This window comes from Calidris pugnax, unplaced genomic scaffold, assembly GCF_001431845.1.
Source record: "Calidris pugnax isolate Ruff unplaced genomic scaffold, ASM143184v1 scaffold228, whole genome shotgun sequence".
Classification (NCBI taxonomy): domain Eukaryota; kingdom Metazoa; phylum Chordata; class Aves; order Charadriiformes; family Scolopacidae; genus Calidris; species Calidris pugnax.
Genome location: NW_015091017.1, coordinates 1,418,809 through 1,438,150, shown reverse-complemented (window position 1 = coordinate 1,438,150; position 19,342 = coordinate 1,418,809). Strand labels below are relative to the sequence as shown.

The window sequence follows — 19,342 nt, the reverse complement described above, 5'->3', positions numbered from 1 at the left end:
GATAGAATCATAGAATCATAGAATCATTGAGGTTGGAAGAGACCCTTGGGATCATCGAGTCCCACCATCTACCCTACTCTACAAAGTCCTCCCCTACACCATATCCCTCAGTACTGCATCTAAACGGCCCTTAAACACAGCCAGGGATGGTGACTCCACCCCCTCCCTGGGCAGCCTGTTCCAACGCCCGACCACTCTTTCAGTGAAAAATTCCTTCCTAATGTTCAATCTAACCCTCCCCTGTTGGAGCTTGAAGCCGTTCCCTCTCGTTCTATTGTTAATTACCTGTGAGAAGAGACCAGCACCAACTTCTCTAGAGTGTCCTTTCAAGTAGTTGTAGAGAGTGATGAGGCCTCCCCTCAGCCTCCTCTTCCTCATACTGAACAGCCCCAGCTCCTTCAGCCACTCTTCATATGATTTGTCTTCTAGGCCCTTCACTAGTTTTGTTGCCCTCCTCTGCACTCGCTCCAGCACCTCGATAGTCTGCATGTCCTTCAGGACAGGCCATGCAGAGCCACTGCCCCACTGCCAGCATGCACCAGCCCAAAGGCAGGGGGGCAGTGGGGATAGAAGGACCCTCTGCCCTCAAACAGAGCCACTTGGTGGTCCAGGCTCTGGTGCTGGGGTACCCTGAGCCCATCCCTGTCCCCTCACCCCATGTTCCTGCAGGGCAATCAAAGGGGTGTTCATGCCCTGGCACAATGGTCTCAGGCACGGGGTCCAGTCCAGAATGGCTGGTGGGACCCTGACTGTAACTGGAGCCGTGGAGCTGCCCAACTGTGCCGGCAAATGCATTATTGATGAAGCCGACCGCCCTGCTCCTCTCAATGCCGGGAGGAAGGAGATGTCATATGCTCCTCGTTAGAGGCCTTGCATCTTTGATGAGGTGCTCAGCAGCGCTGTGTAATCGGAGATGGCCCTCTGAACATGGCAGGTCCCATCAATCTCAGGCAAGCTTTCCCCGATGGCCTGGGTGATGGTTTCTGCCCGGCGTGTTGGACTCATGCCCAGGACAGGCTTGGAGATGTGCTGCACTCCCCAGGCCACTGTGGAGGAGAGTGTGAGAGCACCGAGTCCCCCTCCCCCTGCTCCCCCTCTCCGGCCACCCCCTTCCCACTGGCTCTGGAGGTGCTACTGCTGCAGGGTGAAGGATGCCTCCAGCTGGAGGTGGAGCTCATGGTCCTCCGGGGCTTGTGGAAGATCTGGTCATCACAGTGGGACCATTGTAGCCTTGCTACATTTGTAGTTCCCAAATCCTCCACTAAAACCTGTTCACCACAAATCTCCAGCCATGGATGGATAGAGGCTCTGCAACAGCCACACCAGGTGGTCAACTGGGACAGGGAAAGCACAGAGCCCTGAACCACAACATCCACAGTGAATTCAGGTGGAAAAAACCCAGAGCTCCAACTTCTCAGGGGCTCTCCAGGTTATACCCACATTAATGGAAAGACTGGGGCTTTTCTGACCCCCAACCCCAGCCTGCACAGCTCAGGTCTCCTGCACAGACTGGGTGGGATCCTTCATCTCACATTTTGGGAAGGGTCCCTGGGCAACGCTAACCCCTGCACCATGCTCAGGTCCTCTCCAGAGGAGGGAAAAAACATATCAAGGAGGTATTACTTGCAATGAGCCAGGCTGGGCGATGGTGCTCAGAACCCCCTGAACCTGCCTGGGGTTCACTCTCTATGGGACTTGGTGGTGGCAAAGGGGAATATAACTGCATCCCTCCTGCTGGTTAGTACTTGTTTGAACTTGGCTGGACTTTGTGAGGTTCCTGCCAGCCCATCTCTCCAGCCTTTCCAGGTCATGCCGAGCAGCAGGTTCATCCTCAGCACTTCAAATGCTCTCTACGGTGCTGCCTGCTGAGATGGTGCTTGATCCCATCATCCCAGTAGCAGGGTGGGACCCAGCAACTGGCCACCATCTGGACTGCTGACCACCATGCCATGAGTCTGGTGGGGAGCTGGTTTTCCACTCACCTCATCATCCACTTCTCCAGTCCAGATCTCACGAATGTGGTGGCAAGGACACTATGGGAAACCCTGTCAAAGGCTTTAATAAAGTCAAGGTACAGGGCTTTCACCTTTCTCCCCATACCCACACAGCCTGTCCTCTCATTGCAGGAGGCAATCAGGCCAGTCAAGCATGATTTGCCCTTGGGAGGTCGCTGCTGCCATTACCACTGCCCTTGTCCTTCAGGACACAGCTTCCAGGAGGATGTTCTCCATCACCTTCCTAGGAACAGAGGTGACACAGCAGCCTATAGAGCCCTGGAGAATCCTTCTTACGTTCCTGGAAGATGGATGGGATGTTTGCCTCTCCCTACTTATCAGGGACCTCCTGCAGTCCACCAGGACTTTTCAAAGAGATGAGGTATCAAAGAGATACCACTCAGCACCCCCTGGTACATCCTGCCTGGTCCTGTGGACTGTGCAGGCCCAGCTAGCTTAAGTGCTCCCTGATCCTAGCCCAGAAGCTCTTTCCCGGCTCATGATGGCAAGGTGGCATCTCTTGCAGCTACACCTCAGCAGAGAAGCTTCTCCTCCTCCCCTTGGCCCTGAAGGACCTCTATCCACGGCAGCATTGAAATCATTGTGTGCCCAGCTCCTCTTCATGTTTCCTGGTGTGCAGGCATGCAAGACTGGCTGCTGGTTGCTCTGTGTTCAGGAGAGCGGTGCAAGAGCCTCCTCCAGCGTTTGGTACCCAAATCACCTCTTCACCACCTCCCCCTGCCTTCCCTGCTCTTCAGGTCGCAGTAACCCTTCCCTGACCCTAGTCCTGGATGAAAGGATGGCTCTCCTCTGGGCAAGATGCTCTGGCCCTACTTTCTTAGGTGGATCCCATCCCTGCCCAGCAGTCCTGGTCCTTGGTTGTCAGAGAAGCTAAAGCCCTGAGTGCCAAAGCCTTCTGTGACACCAGCTGTGGAGCCAAGCATTGATTGAAGGATGCTCCCACACAGAGCCCCATAATGAGGGTCCCACTCCCCTTGCCCCCAGCACCCTGTAACCACTCTTGTTGAGTCACCTGACAGCCACGCAGGTGAGCAACAAAGTGTAACAACCTGAGGGACAGTTGAACCTCGCGTCCCAGATCTGGTCCCTGGCAAGCAACAAACCACTCGAGACAGCATGTGGCAGGGGCAGGGGGTGGTGGTGTCTTAAACTCTCCAGGATGATCATCCAGCACAGGATGGGAGGGCATGTGCCCCAGGATCAGGATGGTGTGACCGGGGTGAGAGGCACCAAGGAGGCATCCCGCCAGCCTGTCTCATGCCTGGGGGCTCCCGGTGAGGCCATCTCCACGACGTAATCGATCCCAGGGGCTTTCCTGCCTGTGTCTGGCTCAAGGGCAGCCGCAATGTGAGCCCACATGCGTGCATGCATGGCAGGACACTGCAGCGGGCACCTCGGCGGGTCAGGAGGCTAAAGCCACGGGGGCAGGCAATGTGAGCCTGCAGAGCAGCGTGCCAGCTGGGGAACCACCTCTGGGGAACCAACCCCAGCAGCCCCAGCATTTAGGGCAGAAACACCTCCAGGCAGGCTGGACAAGTGTTCTGTGCACCCCCAGGATGGGCCAGCACCCCAGGGACCCCCGGGGGCAGCTGGGGGAGGGAAGGGCTAGGAGTCCTGCAGCCGCCGGCGTCTGCTTACCTTGATTTTCTGCACAGTGCAGCTTTCCTCCTGGCCCTGACTCCACACGGTCACACCAGCCTTGTTGTACCGACAGTGCCAGCCCTCCAGGCTCTCGCACTGGTCCCTGAAGGAGCTGAAGTCGGAGTCATCTGGGATATAAACCATCTCCCCTCCTCTGGACATGGGGCCGAGCTGGCAGACCCAGGGTGGGGGCACTGGCTGCAGGCAGGCAGGCTCCTTCTGCCTCACCTCCCGGGAAACCCGGCTCTGCCCTTGAGCTCTGCCTTGCTGGGTGCCTGCTGCAGCTCACATCATCCTCCCAGCTCCTACCCTGTGCCCCCGGAGCAGACCACCGGCCGCCCAAGGCACACCAGGATGGGCAGAGACCTCCAGCCACCCCGGCCACGCTGCGCCGCACAGAGCAGCGGGGAGGAAGGCTCCTTCCCTGCAGTTGCTATCGCGGCTGCTGGGAGCTCGGATGTCTTCTCTGGCTGGCTAACCAGGATCGCATTTCTCTCCGGCTGGCTGGCAGCTCCTCTATTATTCAGCAGGTAGCAGCCTGCAGGTGGCTCAGCTTTCAGGGTAGAGCTGCCCCTGGCTCCCTGAGCCCCCCGTCCCTGCCGGCCCTGCTGTCCCCTCGCTGCCACCACTGAAAATCTCCGTTCCTGACTTTGCAGCACCAGCTTGCCGGCAGGATCAGCTGATCACCTGTCAGGACCCAGCAGCCGGGGCCTCCCGGCAGCACGGCGGAAGCCATGGGCTTCGGCATCAGCAGGATGCGGGCCAGCGCGGGTCCTGAAATGCCTGGGACTGGGCCACGGTCCAGTGCACAGGACCTTGGTTGTCAAGGTGTCCTGGGTCTGTGGGGTGAGCTCCTGATGTGGGGAAGGGAAAGAATTTGCAGGTGGGGAGGTTGCCCTTCACCGGGCTTGCAGGATCCTGGTGATTCTGGGGGTCTCTAGGCCATTCTCCCACTTGGAGCAGAAACACCACCAGCACAGCGTAAGGTCAGTCATGGCTTTACCCAGCTGTGTCTTGAAGGATGGGCTTGCTGCACCTCCCTGATGGCATGTCCCACCACCTCCCTAGGACAAAAAATGAAATTTCCTACTGTCCAACCTGAAGCTGCAATAAATGTCCATTGTCCTTTGTTACATCTCATGCCCCACCAAGACAGTGTGGTTCTGAAATCTTTGCATCTGCCCTCCAAGTAGTTGCATGATGCTGGTAGATCCCAATACGCCCCTCCAATCCATCCAGCCCCAGGCCCCAGCCTTTCCAGCAGCATCTGCTGGTCCCTCTCCAGCTTCTCCACCTCTCTCTGAACTTGGGGGCAAGTCTGGACGCAGCATCCAGCTGGGGGTTCCCTGGTGTTGTGCAACCCCTTCTCTCAGGCTGCTGGCCACACTCCATGTTGCCCAGGATGCTGTTTGCCCTGGAGGTGTTCAAGACCAGGCAAGATGGGGCTTTGAGCAACCTGGTCTAGTGCGAGATGTCCCTGCCCATGGCAGGGGGGTGGAACTCAGTGATCTTTAAGGTCCCTTCCAACACAAGCCATTCTATGATTTGTTCAGCCTCTTGTCCAGGACCTCGTCTGGAACCTTGTCCCAGGTCCTTTTCACTGGGACCCTGCTTAGCTCCCTCAGTCCCCAGGCTGGGTGAAATCTGGGGTTATCCGCTCTGTCTTGTTGATGTCCTCAAGGTTTCTGTTGACCTGGATGTTGAGTTTCTTGGGGTCTACCTGAACTGATGCTCTGCCATTTGCTGCACACCCATTCCCCTTAGTTTAGCCTCACCTGCAAGGCAAGGGTGCACTTGTCTTCTCATCCGACCCTCTGATGAGGATGGGGAGCATGGCCCCAGTGCTGACTTTGGGGCATCCCACTTGAGAGCAGCTGCCAGCTGGGCATCAAGGCATGGGCAAAAACTCATAGAAGGGAGAACAGGGAGAAAGTTGGAGAGCTGCAGTGCTTCTGAAGTCTTGCCTGGGGAGGAAGGCTGCCTGCAGCTGCCAACGCCGCAGCACGGTGGGCTGAGCAACCACTCCTCCATGCAGCATGGCTTGTTGTGGAGCTGTGCTCTGGGTGCCGTGGCCGTCTACTGGTGAGGCAGAGCTGCCAAGCTCCACGCTTGGTTAAAGAAGTGCCGCAGTGGGCAGGGAATGGCAGATCCTGAGTTGGGGACAATGCAGAGGAAAGACCTTGGGGTGGCCTTGGGGCTGCGGAGCAGGGAGCAAGCGAAGCCGGATGAATTTATGGTCTAGAGCTGTCTAACGCCACTGCTGTAGTGTCCCATGGGGAGCACAGGAGCCTGTGTGTAAGCATACGCACACCTGTGTGTCCCCGAGCAAGTGTGTGCGATCACCCCAGCCCCTGCAAGAACCAGACACAGCCTGGAGATCCCACATGTGGGTGCGTGGGAGACGATGGGACCTGAGCCTGGGGGTTTTGTGGCTCCAAAGAGTGTCCATGGGGTGAAGGAAGGGAGGACATGCAGTCCTGGGGATGGAGGAGCTCTGACCAGCTGTGTGGGAATGAGCAGGTGTCCTGCCCAGCATCGTTGAAGCAGGAACCAGCCCTGCCTGGCCACATTTGACTGAACCTGAGGGACAGGAGCATTTCTCTGCCCAGAGGGTTGGGCTGGAATCTCGAACAGAAAGTACTTTCTTCTTTTCTGAAGCTGGACAACAGTGCAGCCACCCAAAAGCTTGTTGGTCGCCATCACATGTCCCCTGCAAGCCACCAGCTGAGCTAAGTATCCATGACCCATTTGCCCTTGTAAGAACTCATGCTCAAACCACCTCCATTTACCACTGCCCTTGGCACTTTTGAACCCAAGGTCTGGATCTGGGTGATGCTTTTTGGAACCTATGAGCCCCAAGGGAGAGAGATGAAGGCAACTGTAACAAATATAAAGCCACATGTTACTGCAACCTTGCCTCTGTCACATCTTGTTTCACTTCTCTTTGTGAGCATCGAATATCAAACATCGTATGGCTGGAGTCGCCTTGAGTTTCCAGCCAGGCTGTGGCTATGTCAGGAGCAATGTGACACCATCTTATGGGGTATCCCTAAGGTATGACAGCCCCAACCCTCCCATCCTCCACAGAGGAAGCAGCAGGAGCCCAGCAGCAGGGGAGGAGGAAATCATAAAATCACAGAATGGTTCGAATTGGAAGGGACCTTAAAGATCATCTCGTTCCATCCCCCTGCCCTGGGCAGGGACACCTCCCACCAGACCAGGTTGCTCAAAGCCCCCTCCAACCTGTTCTTGAATCCCTCCAGGGATGGGGCAGCCACAGCTTCTCTGGCCAACCTGGGCCAGGCTCTCACCACCCTCACACCAAAGAATTCCTTCCCCACATCTCATCTCAATCTCCCCTCTTCCAGTTTAAGACCCTTCACCCTCATCCTATGGCTCCCCTTCCTGATCAAGAGTCCCTCCCCATCTCTCCTGGAGACCCTTTAGGGACTGGAAGTGGCTCTAAGGTCTCCCTGGAGCCTTCTCTTCTCCAGGCTGAAGACCCCCCCAACTCTCTCAGCCTGTCCTCACAGCAGAGGGGCTCCAGCCGTTGCAGCATCTCCGTGGCCTCCTCTGGACTTGTTCCAACAGATCCATGTCTCTCCTGTTCTGAGCACTTCAGAGCTGGATACAATAAGTAGATAAGGTGTGTGATGCACACACACACAGGTGCATCAGGTCCATGTCCTTCCTGTGCTGAAATAAGGGATGCTTCTCTGGAGGAATCAGAGCTGCCACCTGCCACCCTAGCAAGACCTGAGCCTGAGGAATATAAACTTTATGGACTCATTTTGCAGGAGTATCTGTCAGCACAGACCTGGGTGGGATCTGCGTGTGTCCCCATTGCATGGTGCCTTTCAGGCCGTGCTGTTGGGGCTGGATGAATCTGCACCCCGGGCTTAGTGATGTAACCCCGCTGTCCTGCTGCATCCAGCTGCTGGTGGTGGCTTGGCATACCTGGTTTAGTTGGATACTAGCTTTATTTAACCAAGGGACTTGGGCAGTTCATGGTGGTCCCATGGCTGGCATGGAGTTACACTCCTTGGGCTGTCAGTATAGCTGTGCTCCATGTCTGTGTGTTCCCAAGTGAGAAATGCAGCATCAGGTGACAGGATTGTCCTTCACTAGGTTCTCCCATCTCTGGGCTGCTCTTCCAGGGTATTGCCAAGATGGGTTCGTCTGCTGTGAGTATGCAGGGTCCTGCTCTTGACCACTCTTTGTCACTGTGCATGAACAGTGGGGGATGACACTCAGGGGGGGTGAGGCTGGATGGATGGGACGAGGCCAACAGTGTGAGGATCAACAAGGTCAAGTGTCAGGTCCTGCACTTGGGTTGCACCAACCCCATGAATGCTCCGGGCTTGGGGAAGAGGGGCTGGAGCTGCTGGGCGGAAAAGGACCTGTGAATGTTGGTCAACAGTGGCTGAATGTGCGCAGGTGGCCAAGGAGGCAAACAGCATCCTGGCCTGTATGAGGACTAGTGTGGCCAGCAGGACTCAGGCAGTAAAACGTCCCCCTGTACTGGTCACTGGTGAGGCCCCACCTCAAGTGCTGTGTCCAGTTTTGGGCCCCTCATGACAGGAAAGACATTGAGGTGCTGGAGCATGTCCAGAGAAAGGCAACAAAGCCAGGCAGACATGGTGCTGAGGTCAGTGTTAGGTTGATGGTTGGACTCGATGATCTTAAAGGTCCCTTCCAGCTGAGACAATTTTGTGATTCTATGATTCTATGACATGGGGGACCCTTACTCTAGCAGCCCCTGGGGTCCCGGCCTGCCCATGGCCACTCACTTTGTGAGCAGGGTCCTCTCCAGAGCCTGGTGGGACCAGGGCATGCAGGAGGTCCTGGCAAGGGTATAGCGAGGAAGACCCAGCCCCCATCCCGGTTGTATCCGAACAAGGATTTTCTCGTCCCTTCCTCCTTCCCTTTTCAGTCTCCAGGTCAAATTTCTAAACTCTTCAAGTGACTTTACAGACTCCAGATCCACGGTGTGGGAGTTAAATGCTGGGAGTGGGGTTGCAGGGCTTTGTGTGTGGGTGTTCACAGTTCCGTTAATAAGCTCGGGTGCTTCAGCAGGATGAGCTCCAGCCTCTCCAGAGCTGGAGAAGAGCATCCAATCCCCTCTGCATCGACCACTCCTGCTCCTCTGAGAATTGGCTTTGAAAGGCTTTGCAAATGGAAATGAAAAATATTTTTCCTACAGAAAACAGTTGTGCTTTGGTTTTATGTGAACCACAGCAGCGGCTCCCCCTCAGATCCTCATTCCACCAGGGTTTATCTCCTGGGGCATGAGCAAGAGAGGAGGAAAAACTGGGGATAATCTGAGAGTTTCCTGGCCTGGAGAAACCCAGCCGGAGCAGTTAGGAAGGGTTACAGCCCACCACACAGCACTAGGAGAAGGTGGCTGGGGTGTGAAGATTCTCCAGGATGGGAGTAGGAAGGTGTTAAACCCCTGAAAGACATGAGGTCATCAGCTCTGGTTAGGCTGCCTCCCCTCTGAGGGACACAGTGAGTAGCAGGAAAGCCAGAGAAAAACGAGATGCTGACCCAGGAGTGGGACAGGCATGAAACGTTGTTGGGCTGCAGGGACCCTTGAGAGACCCCAGAGCCCCAGGTCTGCAGGGACCCCTGGACGCCACATGTGGTCCCAGGACTTCAGGGTCTACCCCAGAATCCTGGGGCTGCAGGGACCCTCAGGAGACAGAATGAAACCCCAGAGCCCTGGGGCCGCAGAGACCCCTGGGGCCCCTAGGAGACCTCAGAGTTGCAGTGACATCAGAGCCATGGGGTCCTGATGAGACACCAAAGCTCCAGAGCTACAGGGACACCAGGGTCCTGGTAACACCCCAGAGGCCCAGTGAGAACGAGAGCCCTGGGGCTGGAGGCAACCCTGGATGCCAAGTGTGGTCCCAGAGTCCCAGGACTTCAGAGACTACATCACAGTGCCAGGGCTGGAGGGACTCACAGGGGACTGAGTGACACCCCAGAGTCCTGGGGCTGCAGAGACCCCTTGGGGCCTCAGGGAGCTCCTGAAAGCCCCAGAGCTGCAGGGACCTCAGGGTCTTGGTGAGACCCCAGAGGTCCCAGAGCCCCAGGGTTGCCCCAGGGACAAGCAGGGGCCCTGGTGAGACCACAGACTCCTGGGACTGCAGAGACACCTACGGTCCTGGAGACACCCTAGAGCATCAGGGCTGCAGGGACGCCCACCAACCATGTGCCCATGGAAACCAACCCAATTAAAACCCAGCCGCAACTCCCTCGGGCAGTGCCACGCCATCCCCACTCATGAGGACAATGTACCCCACATCGGTGACATCTCCGGGTAGCGGCCACCGTGCTCGGGGATCCCTTTTTGGGCTGTGCCGTTCGCCCGGCTTGTGGTGCAGTCTGGTGGTCGCCCACTGGGTGTCACGCGTGCTCCATGGACAACAGGGATAGGGACATGGCCAGCATCCGGGAGAGGCCAGGGAAGGGGACGAGGCGAGGGACAGACAGAGGAGCAGGATCATGCCCCTGGAGGGGACAGTCATCAGCCGCAGAGGAGATGTGTCCACGCCGATGCCACGATCACGTCCAAGGCTGATGACCCACGGTGGTGGCTGGGCCTGTTTCTGATCTGGGTCCCCCACCCCGGTGCCAGGCGGGTGTGGGCTACTCCCCAGCATGCCCTCTCAGGGTGGTATTGGCAGTGGCTTCACCCCACCACCCCTGTGGTCAGTGTCCCCCGCTGCTCTGAGCTGTTTTGTGGCACCCCCGGAACAGCCCAGTCTTGCCAGCTCAAAGCTAAGGATTTGGGGTGATTTACACCTCAGTTTCAGCCTCTCAGGACACTCGGTATTACTGGACCCACTTAGGGGTCCCCAGGACAGTGGGCATGCTCCTCTCAGTGCCAAGGAGCCCAGAGAAGGGACCACCCTCTGCCCTCCCCCTAAAAATTTTGCCATTAAGCCGAGGATGGGATGAAGCCCCAGAAACTTTGTTCTTCCCCCTGTGCTGCCATTGCATCTTTCCTGCTCTAGGCAGGGTCTGAACAACCGAGCCACCCACAGTAGCTTCCTCAGTCCCCCCAAGACCTTCTAGAGAGGGGGACAAGGCAGGGACATCATTGGCACCCTGCACCTGGGGACCACCAGCTTCCCTATGCTTTAGTGCAGAACTTTTTCTGCCACTTTGGGAGCTTCTGGTTTCAGGCAAAAGTGTGTGTGTAGGGGTGTGTGTGTGTGAATTTCTCCCCCCCAGCCCTGCTTGGAGACTGGGACCCAGCACATGCAGGGTATCCAGCCCTTCTGGGTCCCTTCCTTGTTCCCGGTGTAGAGACACGGTGTCATCTCTGGCACCATTTAACAGGGAGTTGGGCTGAGGGCAGCACCATCTGCCTCAGACAAAGGTATGGCAGGGGGTTCAGAGCATCCACACTGGTAAAATCAGGTGTCCCTGATGGCAGAGCACGGGTGGGTGGTGGGGAGCACATTCCCAGGGGCTGGCACAGTGAAGAGGGCATGGAGGGATGGGGGTTACCCACTCATCCACGTCATGAGTTCTGGCCTCAACTCTGCCCTCAAGAAACCCAGTGGAGGGTGATCTGTGGGGTGGGCTCCCTGGGTGAGACTGGCGGGGCAGGTCCCACAGAAGTTCTATGCCATTGGTGATGGATCAGAAGGTCCTTTAGGTGATGCAACTCCACACATTTCCTGAGTATCTCTGTACCTCTCTGCCACTCCTCAGTGTCCTCCTACAGCCGGAGTTGTGCCAGGGCAGGGTTCTGCCCCAAGATGCTCCTCCAGGTGTGTGCATCCCACGCATCTCCACAGTACACAGCACAGTGACACACCTCTGTGAGACACACAGCAGAGAAACGGCTGCCCACAGCACGCATGACACAAAGTCACCTGGGGCAAGCGCAGGCGTGGATGCAGCGACATGTCTAACGTCATGAGTTCTGGCCTCAACTCTGCCCTCAAGAAACCCAGTGGAGGGTGATCTGTGGGGTGGGCTCCCTGGGTGAGACTGGCGGGGCAGGTCCCACAGAAGTTCTATGCCATTGGTGATGGATCAGAAGGTCCTTTAGGTGATGCAACTCCACACATTTCCTGAGTATCTCTGTACCTCTCTGCCACTCCTCAGTGTCCTCCTACAGCCGGAGTTGTGCCAGGGCAGGGTTCTGCCCCAAGATGCTCCTCCAGGTGTGTGCATCCCACGCATCTCCACAGTACACAGCACAGTGACACACCTCTGTGAGACACACAGCAGAGAAACGGCTGCCCACAGCACGCATGACACAAAGTCACCTGGGGCAAGCGCAGGCGTGGATGCAGCGACATGTCTACGGGATCCTGCTGCACCCATGGACATCCAACAGGTACCTGTGACTCTTCCACCCAACAGGTAGCATGGTAACTGTCACTTACAGAGATATCACACAGCAATCACATGTCTGGACACGTATGTCAGCCACCCACATGTTGCCAGCCAAGAAGCACATAAGTGGCAGCATATGATGCTGGTGAGATACACACCCCACAGCTTGGCAGTGCACCAGCTGGGACCTCAGGGCACCCACATCCCCATGCACATACATGTGCACGCACACACAGAATGTTGCAAACATGCTTTATCCGCACAGCACGCATGACACAAAGTCACCTGGGGGAAGCGCAGGCATGGATGCAGCAACATGTCCGCGGGATCCTGCTGCACCCATGGACATCCAACAGGTACCTGTGACTCTTCCACCCAACAGGTAGCATGGTAACTGTCACTTACAGAGATATCACACAGCAATCACATGTCTGGACACGTATGTCAGCCACCCACATGTTGCCAGCCAAGAAGCACATAAGTGGCAGCATATGATGCTGGTGAGATACACACCCCACAGCTTGGCAGTGCACCAGCTGGGACCTCAGGGCACCCACATCCCCATGCACATACATGTGCACGCACACACAGAATGTTGCAAACATGCTTTATCCGTGTGCAGACATATGCAGCTGCTTCAGCAGGCATTGGGGGTGTTGGTCGGCAGGGGTTGAATATGAGCCAGCAGAGTGCCCAGATAGCCAAGAAGGCCAACAGCATCCTGGCCTGTATCAGGAACAGTGTGGCCAGCAGGACTGGGGCACTGATGGTCCCACTCTACTTGGCACTGGTGAGGTCCCACCTTGATGGCTGTGTCCAGTTCTGGGCCCCTCACTCCAGGAAAGACATTGAGGTGCTGGAGCATGTCTAGAGAAGGTCAATGGAGCTGGTGAGGGGTCTGGAGCACAAGTCTTGTGAGGAGCATCTGAGGGAGCTGGAGGTGTTCAGCCTGAAGAAAAGGAGGCTGAGGGGAGACCTTCTCGCTCTCTCCAACTCCCTGAAAGGAGGGTGTAGCCAGGGGGGGTCGGTCTCTTCTCCCAAGGAACAGGCAACGGGACAAGAGGAGATGGCCTCAAGTTGCACCAGGGGAGGTTTAAAATGGATTTTAGGAAAAATTTTTACACTGAAAGGGTTATCAAGCCTTGGAAGAGGCTCCCCGGTGAAGGGGTGGAGTCACCATCCCTGGAGATATTTAAAGGCCTGGCAGATGTTTGTGGTGGTTTTGTCAGTGTTGGGTTGATGGTTGGACTCGATGATCTGAGAGGTCCCTTCCAACCCAGACAATTCTATGACTCTATGTTGCTATGCTCTTGATACTCCTCAAAGACCTGACGTTAAGCTCCCCACTCCCATCTCCATCACCCTCCTTGGTGCATCCTGCTCCACACTTGCCTCCTGCCACCATCCCTTGTGTCCCCCCTTCCCCATAGAGTGGCCTTGTGTCCCCCCTTCCCCAGCTCTCCCACCGCCTTATGTTGCTCATTTCAGCTTAACCCTTCTGCTCAGAGCTGCTCGGGTGGCAGCCAGCCTCATGTCACCCCTGCCTTGTTTGCCTTGCAGTATCCCTCCCTCCCTGTGGTACCCGCTGCCAGTCTGGGTTGCCCAAATCCAGGATCTCCTCCATGCCCCTTTCCCAGCCTGGCAGACAGGGCTGTGGGGCCTCCAGCCCCACGGCTGCCAGACCAGGGCTTTCTTGCACAGTGCCCCAGCTGGGCATCAGGATGATTTAAAAGGACTATGAAAAATGTAGTTATTTTTCCCCCTTTCAGCTGCAAGTCAATACTCGGGGAAGGATGTTTAATTATCTTCGTCACCCTCCTAAATCTCTTTATGAGAGGGTTTGGCTGCAAATCTCCACATCATTTCAAAGTTATTGGCTAGTGCGGTGCACAGCCGCACAGTAAATTAGCCAGTCGGGGCAGGAATGGGTGCCCCCCGGTGCTCCCCAAGCTGTGCACAGCCAGTCCCCCCCAACCTTGGGGCTCTGCCAGGGTGGGTGGCAGCAGGGAAGAACCTCCCTAGCTTGGGGGTTAGGGCTTTTGTCCCCTCCAGGCATGGGCACCGCTTGATTGTCATGCCCCAGTACCTGCTCCACCTGGGGGGTGGCTGCAGCAGATGATGCCACAGGCTGACAGCTCCTGTGATCATCCAGGGGACATCCAGGGCCACCCCAAGGTGACCTCCTGCACCATGAGGTCCATCCTTCTCTCTGTGGCATGATACTCCCAGCACAGCCTTGGTGTACCCCCTTCCAGATTCTCTCCCGAGCCCTGGGGACAGTGCCCAGAGCCAGAGCTGGGGTTACCAGGTGCCCGGCACCCCCATGGCTGGCAGGACCTCCCCATTCTCACCCTTGGCTGAGGGATGGATCAGGGGTTGAGACATCTTCACACAACAAAGATGACAGGTCCACCCTCCTGCTCTGGGCCCCCCAGACTCTCCAATCCTCCACCTGGCACCTCCTTGAAGGTAGAGAGGAGAGCAAGTGGGTATGCTGAGACCCCACGTGGTTCTGGGTGCTGCTGCCATCACCAGGGCAGGAGATGCCCAGCCTGTGGGCACAGGGTTTGGTGCTGCAGGGTGGGTGACTGTGGACCAGGAAAGACACAGGATGGAAAGAGGGCACCCTGTGCTCCTCAACCCCTCCTCTGCTGGAGGCAGGGGGCACAGAGAGCAGGGGGAAGCCCCCCCCCCCCACCCAGCAGCAACACTGCCAGGCAGCCCCCAGCACCCACCGTGCCCTAAGCCTCCCGTTCTCATGCAAAGCCAGCAGAGCCGGGGCTGGGCTGGAGGCCTGAGATACGCCAAGAACACAAATGCCACCTTCCCGATAATGCCTTTTATTGGACTAGGTGACACGCAGGCTTTAGGGGATAGCAGGAGAATCCTCTCGGCTCATCCGCAGAAAGGATTTCCACAGCCCTCCCGGCGGCTTGTCACCGCTCGGCTGCGAGTCCCTGAAGAGTTATTACCTCCCGACGCGCGGCTCTGTCTGCTGGGAGCTGAACGGCGTCCCTGCCCCCTGTTTGCTGCTTAGAAAGATTACGCCGCCTTTGAATAAGCTCCGTGGAGCGCTGCCGCCGCCGCATCAGACAGGGGCTAATCAGAAAATTAGCAGGGAAAGAAAAACTTTGTGGCAGGAACTTATCTCCGGCGCGGGCGCGTGTCGCTCCGGCTGTCGCGGCTCCCGCGCCCGGCCCCAGCCCTTGCCGGGGCTTGAGCAGAAATTCCCCGCAATCACAGCGGTGGAAACAGCTCCAAAGGCATGGTGTGAGGAGGGGGTGAACACACACACACACACGTGTGTGCTTGAGCACATAGATCATAGAATCATAGGATGGTTTGGGTTGGAAGGGAACTTAAAGATCATCCCGTCGCACCCCATGCCATAGGCAGGGACACCTCCCACCAGACCAGGTTGCTCCAAGCCCCATCCAGCCTGGCCTTGAACCCCTCCAGGGATGGGGCAGCCACAGCTTCTCACACCCACACATGCAGACATGTGCACATGTATATATGTACATATATGTGCACATGCATCCCTGTATACCCAGACACGTGATTACACACTTGTGTGTGCACTCACATACCTGCACTTACAAGCACAGACCCACACACACATGCATGTTCCTACACACATGGACACACACATGTGTGCGCATACACACACAGGTGGCCACATACGGGCACCTCAACCCTCTCCCCTCGCTGGCAGAGCGGTGAGAGGGGGATGGATGCTGCACCGAGCCCACATTGTGCCACTGATGCCAAGCCCACTCAGGACAGAGGTGCATCCCACTCCTCCCTGGTGTGACATTAGTCTCCAGACCACAGAGCCACCCCGGGGACAGTCCCCAGCTCACCCCTGGGTGGTCCATCCCATCCTGTGCCGTGGAAATGGGCTGGGGAGGGGGCTCATGGTGGGCAGGGGGCAGGGACCCGTGCCGGGCTCAGGGAGCCGTTCCTCGGGAGCGACGATGTGCAGGGTGTGATTAAAATGCGCTGTTTGTTTTATTTAACCCCGATGTTCAAAGAGAGTTACAGGGCACTGAGCTAGAAAATAGCATTTACGGAAACTGCCTCCTGACACCCGGAGCCCTGACCTTTGCAGACTTCATTAGTGCCACCTACACGCCTGCATGGCCATCCCGGGGGACAAGCAGAATGGGACAGCAGGGACCCCTCCCCACCTCCCCCACCCCCTCCGTGGGTCCCCAAACACAGCCACGTCCCAGCGTGTGGGCTCTCTGTGGGATGTCCTTGTCCCACATGATTCAGTGCCGAAGCACAGCAGTGGTGGTGGCACCAAGGGCAGGAGACATGGACCCTGTGTCCCCTGCACTTCTGGCTCCAGGGCTGTGGCCAGTGCCGGTGACACTGTGAGCCCCATTCGGCCACAGCCACATTTTGGGGATGACTGGTCCAGCCGTAGCAACAGTTGCTACGATTCCCTTTTCCCACTCCCTTTTCCCGACTCCAGCGACTTCCCATGGCAGCTCCGGCGCTGCCGGGGATGTGTTTACAGGCAATTAAAGCTCATTAATTGCGCGGAAGCAACAGAGGCCCCGCAGCAACGTGTGGGGGTGAGTCCTGTAGGGGAGACGATCCAGACCTGGTTGCTCCTGGCACATCCAGGGTGGCATGGGGGGGGAAGTGGGGAGTCTGCCCCTACCTGAGGTGATGCCAGGCTGGGATCCTGGAGCTGGCAGCAAAGCCTGTGTGATGGGGGATGTTCCTGGGCATTGTGATGGATCTCTGTCACCCACTCAGCAGCCCCACATGGATGTCCAAGCATTGCCGACACCAATCTCTGAGCCTCAGAAAGGGGGTCAAGCCCCCAGCTGCTGCCTTCCTCGGTGTGTACCAGCCCCATCTGCCCCCCCAGCAGCCTAGTACTTTGCCATGAGGTTGAAAACAGCTCTGTTTTTAGCCGGTGGGAGCCAAGCAGGGGCTTGCTCGAGGCTCCCGCCCGCACGTGTCTGAGCAGAGCTGGCGCGGGCAGGTGCTGAGCTGCTGCTCCCGAGCTGCCGCACCGCCGAAAAACAATAGCATTTGGTAGCAGAGGGAGAAAAACCTTCTCCTGAATGGATTGAAATGATGCTTTGATTGGGAACAGATGCGAGAGACAAGGGGGGGAGGCAGGTACCCGCATGGTTACGGCACGGGGCCAGCCACCAGCCTGCTCGCTGTTCCTTGCTGCGAGGAAGGGAAGAGGCCCTGGAGGTGGCTGGTTCTCCATGTCCTGCTGTCCTCACTGCCCCAGGGCTGCCAGGATGCCCCTGGGCCTGTCTGGTGCCAGCACCGAGCACGGGAGTGGGTGGAGGGTGCCTCGGTATGTGGGATGCTCCTGGATGCAGGATGCTGGGTGTAGTCCTCGGGGGACTGGGTGCTGCTGTGGCAGGATACCCCATGTCATTCCCGTCCCCTGGCTGGGTAGGGGTCATTGTCAGAAGGGATTCATGGGGAGGGAGCCCAGGACTTATCCTGCCAGGGACGACTTATCCTGTCATGTGTGAGGCTGAGCCCTGTGTCCCCACACACTGCTTCCGTGCCCACCTTGGCAAGCTGCAAGAGCACAAGTGCTGTGGGGAACATGGGGTGGCCTCCCCCTCCTCTTTCTCCTCCTCCAGCACAGGCAGTGGGACAAGCCACAGCTCTGTCAGGCTGGGGATGAGTACAGCTGAAAATAAAGACTGAATTCATGCTGCTGCTGAAATTCAATGCCCCTGACTTGTCCCTCTGTCCCCTCCAGCTCTGACACTCACCCATGAGGCCGTGGCCTCCTGTTCTCCCTTCCTGCCCCACCAAGGTTGGTGTGGGGAGCACAAGGGTGTAGGAGAGGTGTGGAGATGCCCAGTGCTGGGTCTGGGCTCAGATGGGCAAGGACATCCTGCCACACGGGTGGGAGAGAAGAGAGCCCCATATGCCCGGGACAAGCCACAGCTCTGTCAGGCTGGGGATGAGTACAGCTGAAAATAAAGACTGAATTCATGCTGCTGCTGAAATTCAATGCCCCTGACTTGTCCCTCTGTCCCCTCCAGCTCTGACACTCACCCATGAGGCCGTGGCCTCCTGTTCTCCCTTCCTGCCCCACCAAGGTTGGTGTGGGGAGCACAAGGGTGTAGGAGAGGTGTGGAGATGCCCAGTGCTGGGGAGACAATCAGATGGGCAAGGACATCCTGCCACACGGGTGGGAGAGAAGAGAGCCCCATATGCCCTTTGGAGACCCCCAGATTCCCCTGGCAGGACCTACAGACAGTCATCACTTGCCTCCAAGGAGGTACAAGCCTTTTCCCTCCCAAAAGCCAGCTTCCAAGGCTGGGAGAGGGCCGTGCCTCGATTCCCTGGGAAGGGATACAGCATGGAGGGAAGGGATGCAGAGCCCACCCAGCTTCTCTGCAAGGCTGCAGGCACCCAACCAGCCCCACGCAACCCATTGCCCCACCGTGATCTGCCCCAGGGCTGGGCAAGGCAGAGCTGACCCCTGGGACCCAGGTTGGGAGACTGCAGGATCAGCCGGTGACAATTCCATGAACCAGGACATCAGGATGCCCAACACCCTGGGGAAGCTGGGAAGGACTCCATCCTGCCTCTTGCCCCATCTCAGTGCCAGGGGAAGATGCTCGGCCCCTTTTTAACCCTTTCTGTGGCACCACTGGTTCCACCGGGTGATTGCCACCAGGCTGGGTCCCCGCGCCCCCCATCATCCGCAGAAGATCCAGCGGGAGGCAATCGGCAGGCGCACGCTGCGGAGCGGCGCTTTTCTTCTCTAATCTTCTTATTTCATTTTAGCATTTACAATACACCCAGCCGGTAATCCTGACATCAAACACGCCACGCGCACTTTCAAGCTGCACCGACGTCAGGCTGCGCGAGCGCTGGCAGGAGCTGGCAGCTCCGACGTCTCGAGATAACGTGCAGAAGAAAGACAAGGAAAGCTGTTCTGCCAGCACGACGAGCAGACATCGGGTGCTGTGTCCTCCTTCCACAGGGGCCACCCACAAGGTGCCCTCTCGGGGCTGTGGGGCTCCTCTGTTGGAGTGTCCTGGCTGCTGGACTGATGGGAGACGGCATTGCTAAACTGAGGTGGGTGTCTGTGATGTTCAGGGCAGGTTTGGTCTCTAGCAAGAGGTTGGAGACAAAGTCATCCAAGCTGGCAGCCCTGGGGACCGGGGCAGAGCTTGGTGCCCCTGTTGGTGGCCACCCACCCGTCTTCCTCCCTCTGGAGTTTCACACACCTCTGGGGCAATTGTAACGCCAGAATATGCTGGAGGCTCTATTCCAGCCTTCACTGCGCCTAGCATCCTCAGCACAGGAAGGACATAGGC

General features: G+C 57.5%; 1 protein-coding gene across 2 annotated transcripts in view; it reads right to left on the bottom strand.

Moving 5' to 3' along the window:
• The window catches only part of STARD10 (StAR related lipid transfer domain containing 10), a 56,692-nt gene that overhangs the window by 2,317 nt on the left and 35,033 nt on the right, over window positions 1–19,342 (bottom strand). Inside the window, exon 1 of one of the 2 annotated variants that reach the window (XM_014955810.1) lies at window positions 3,654–4,261. The exons of the other annotated variant lie outside the window; for it this stretch is intronic. Coding sequence (XP_014811296.1) covers window positions 3,654–3,818 — 165 coding nt within the window. The 5' untranslated portion in view covers window positions 3,819–4,261. Of the gene's footprint in view, window positions 1–3,653; window positions 4,262–19,342 lie in introns of those variants that run through there. 2 annotated transcript variants of the gene reach the window in all.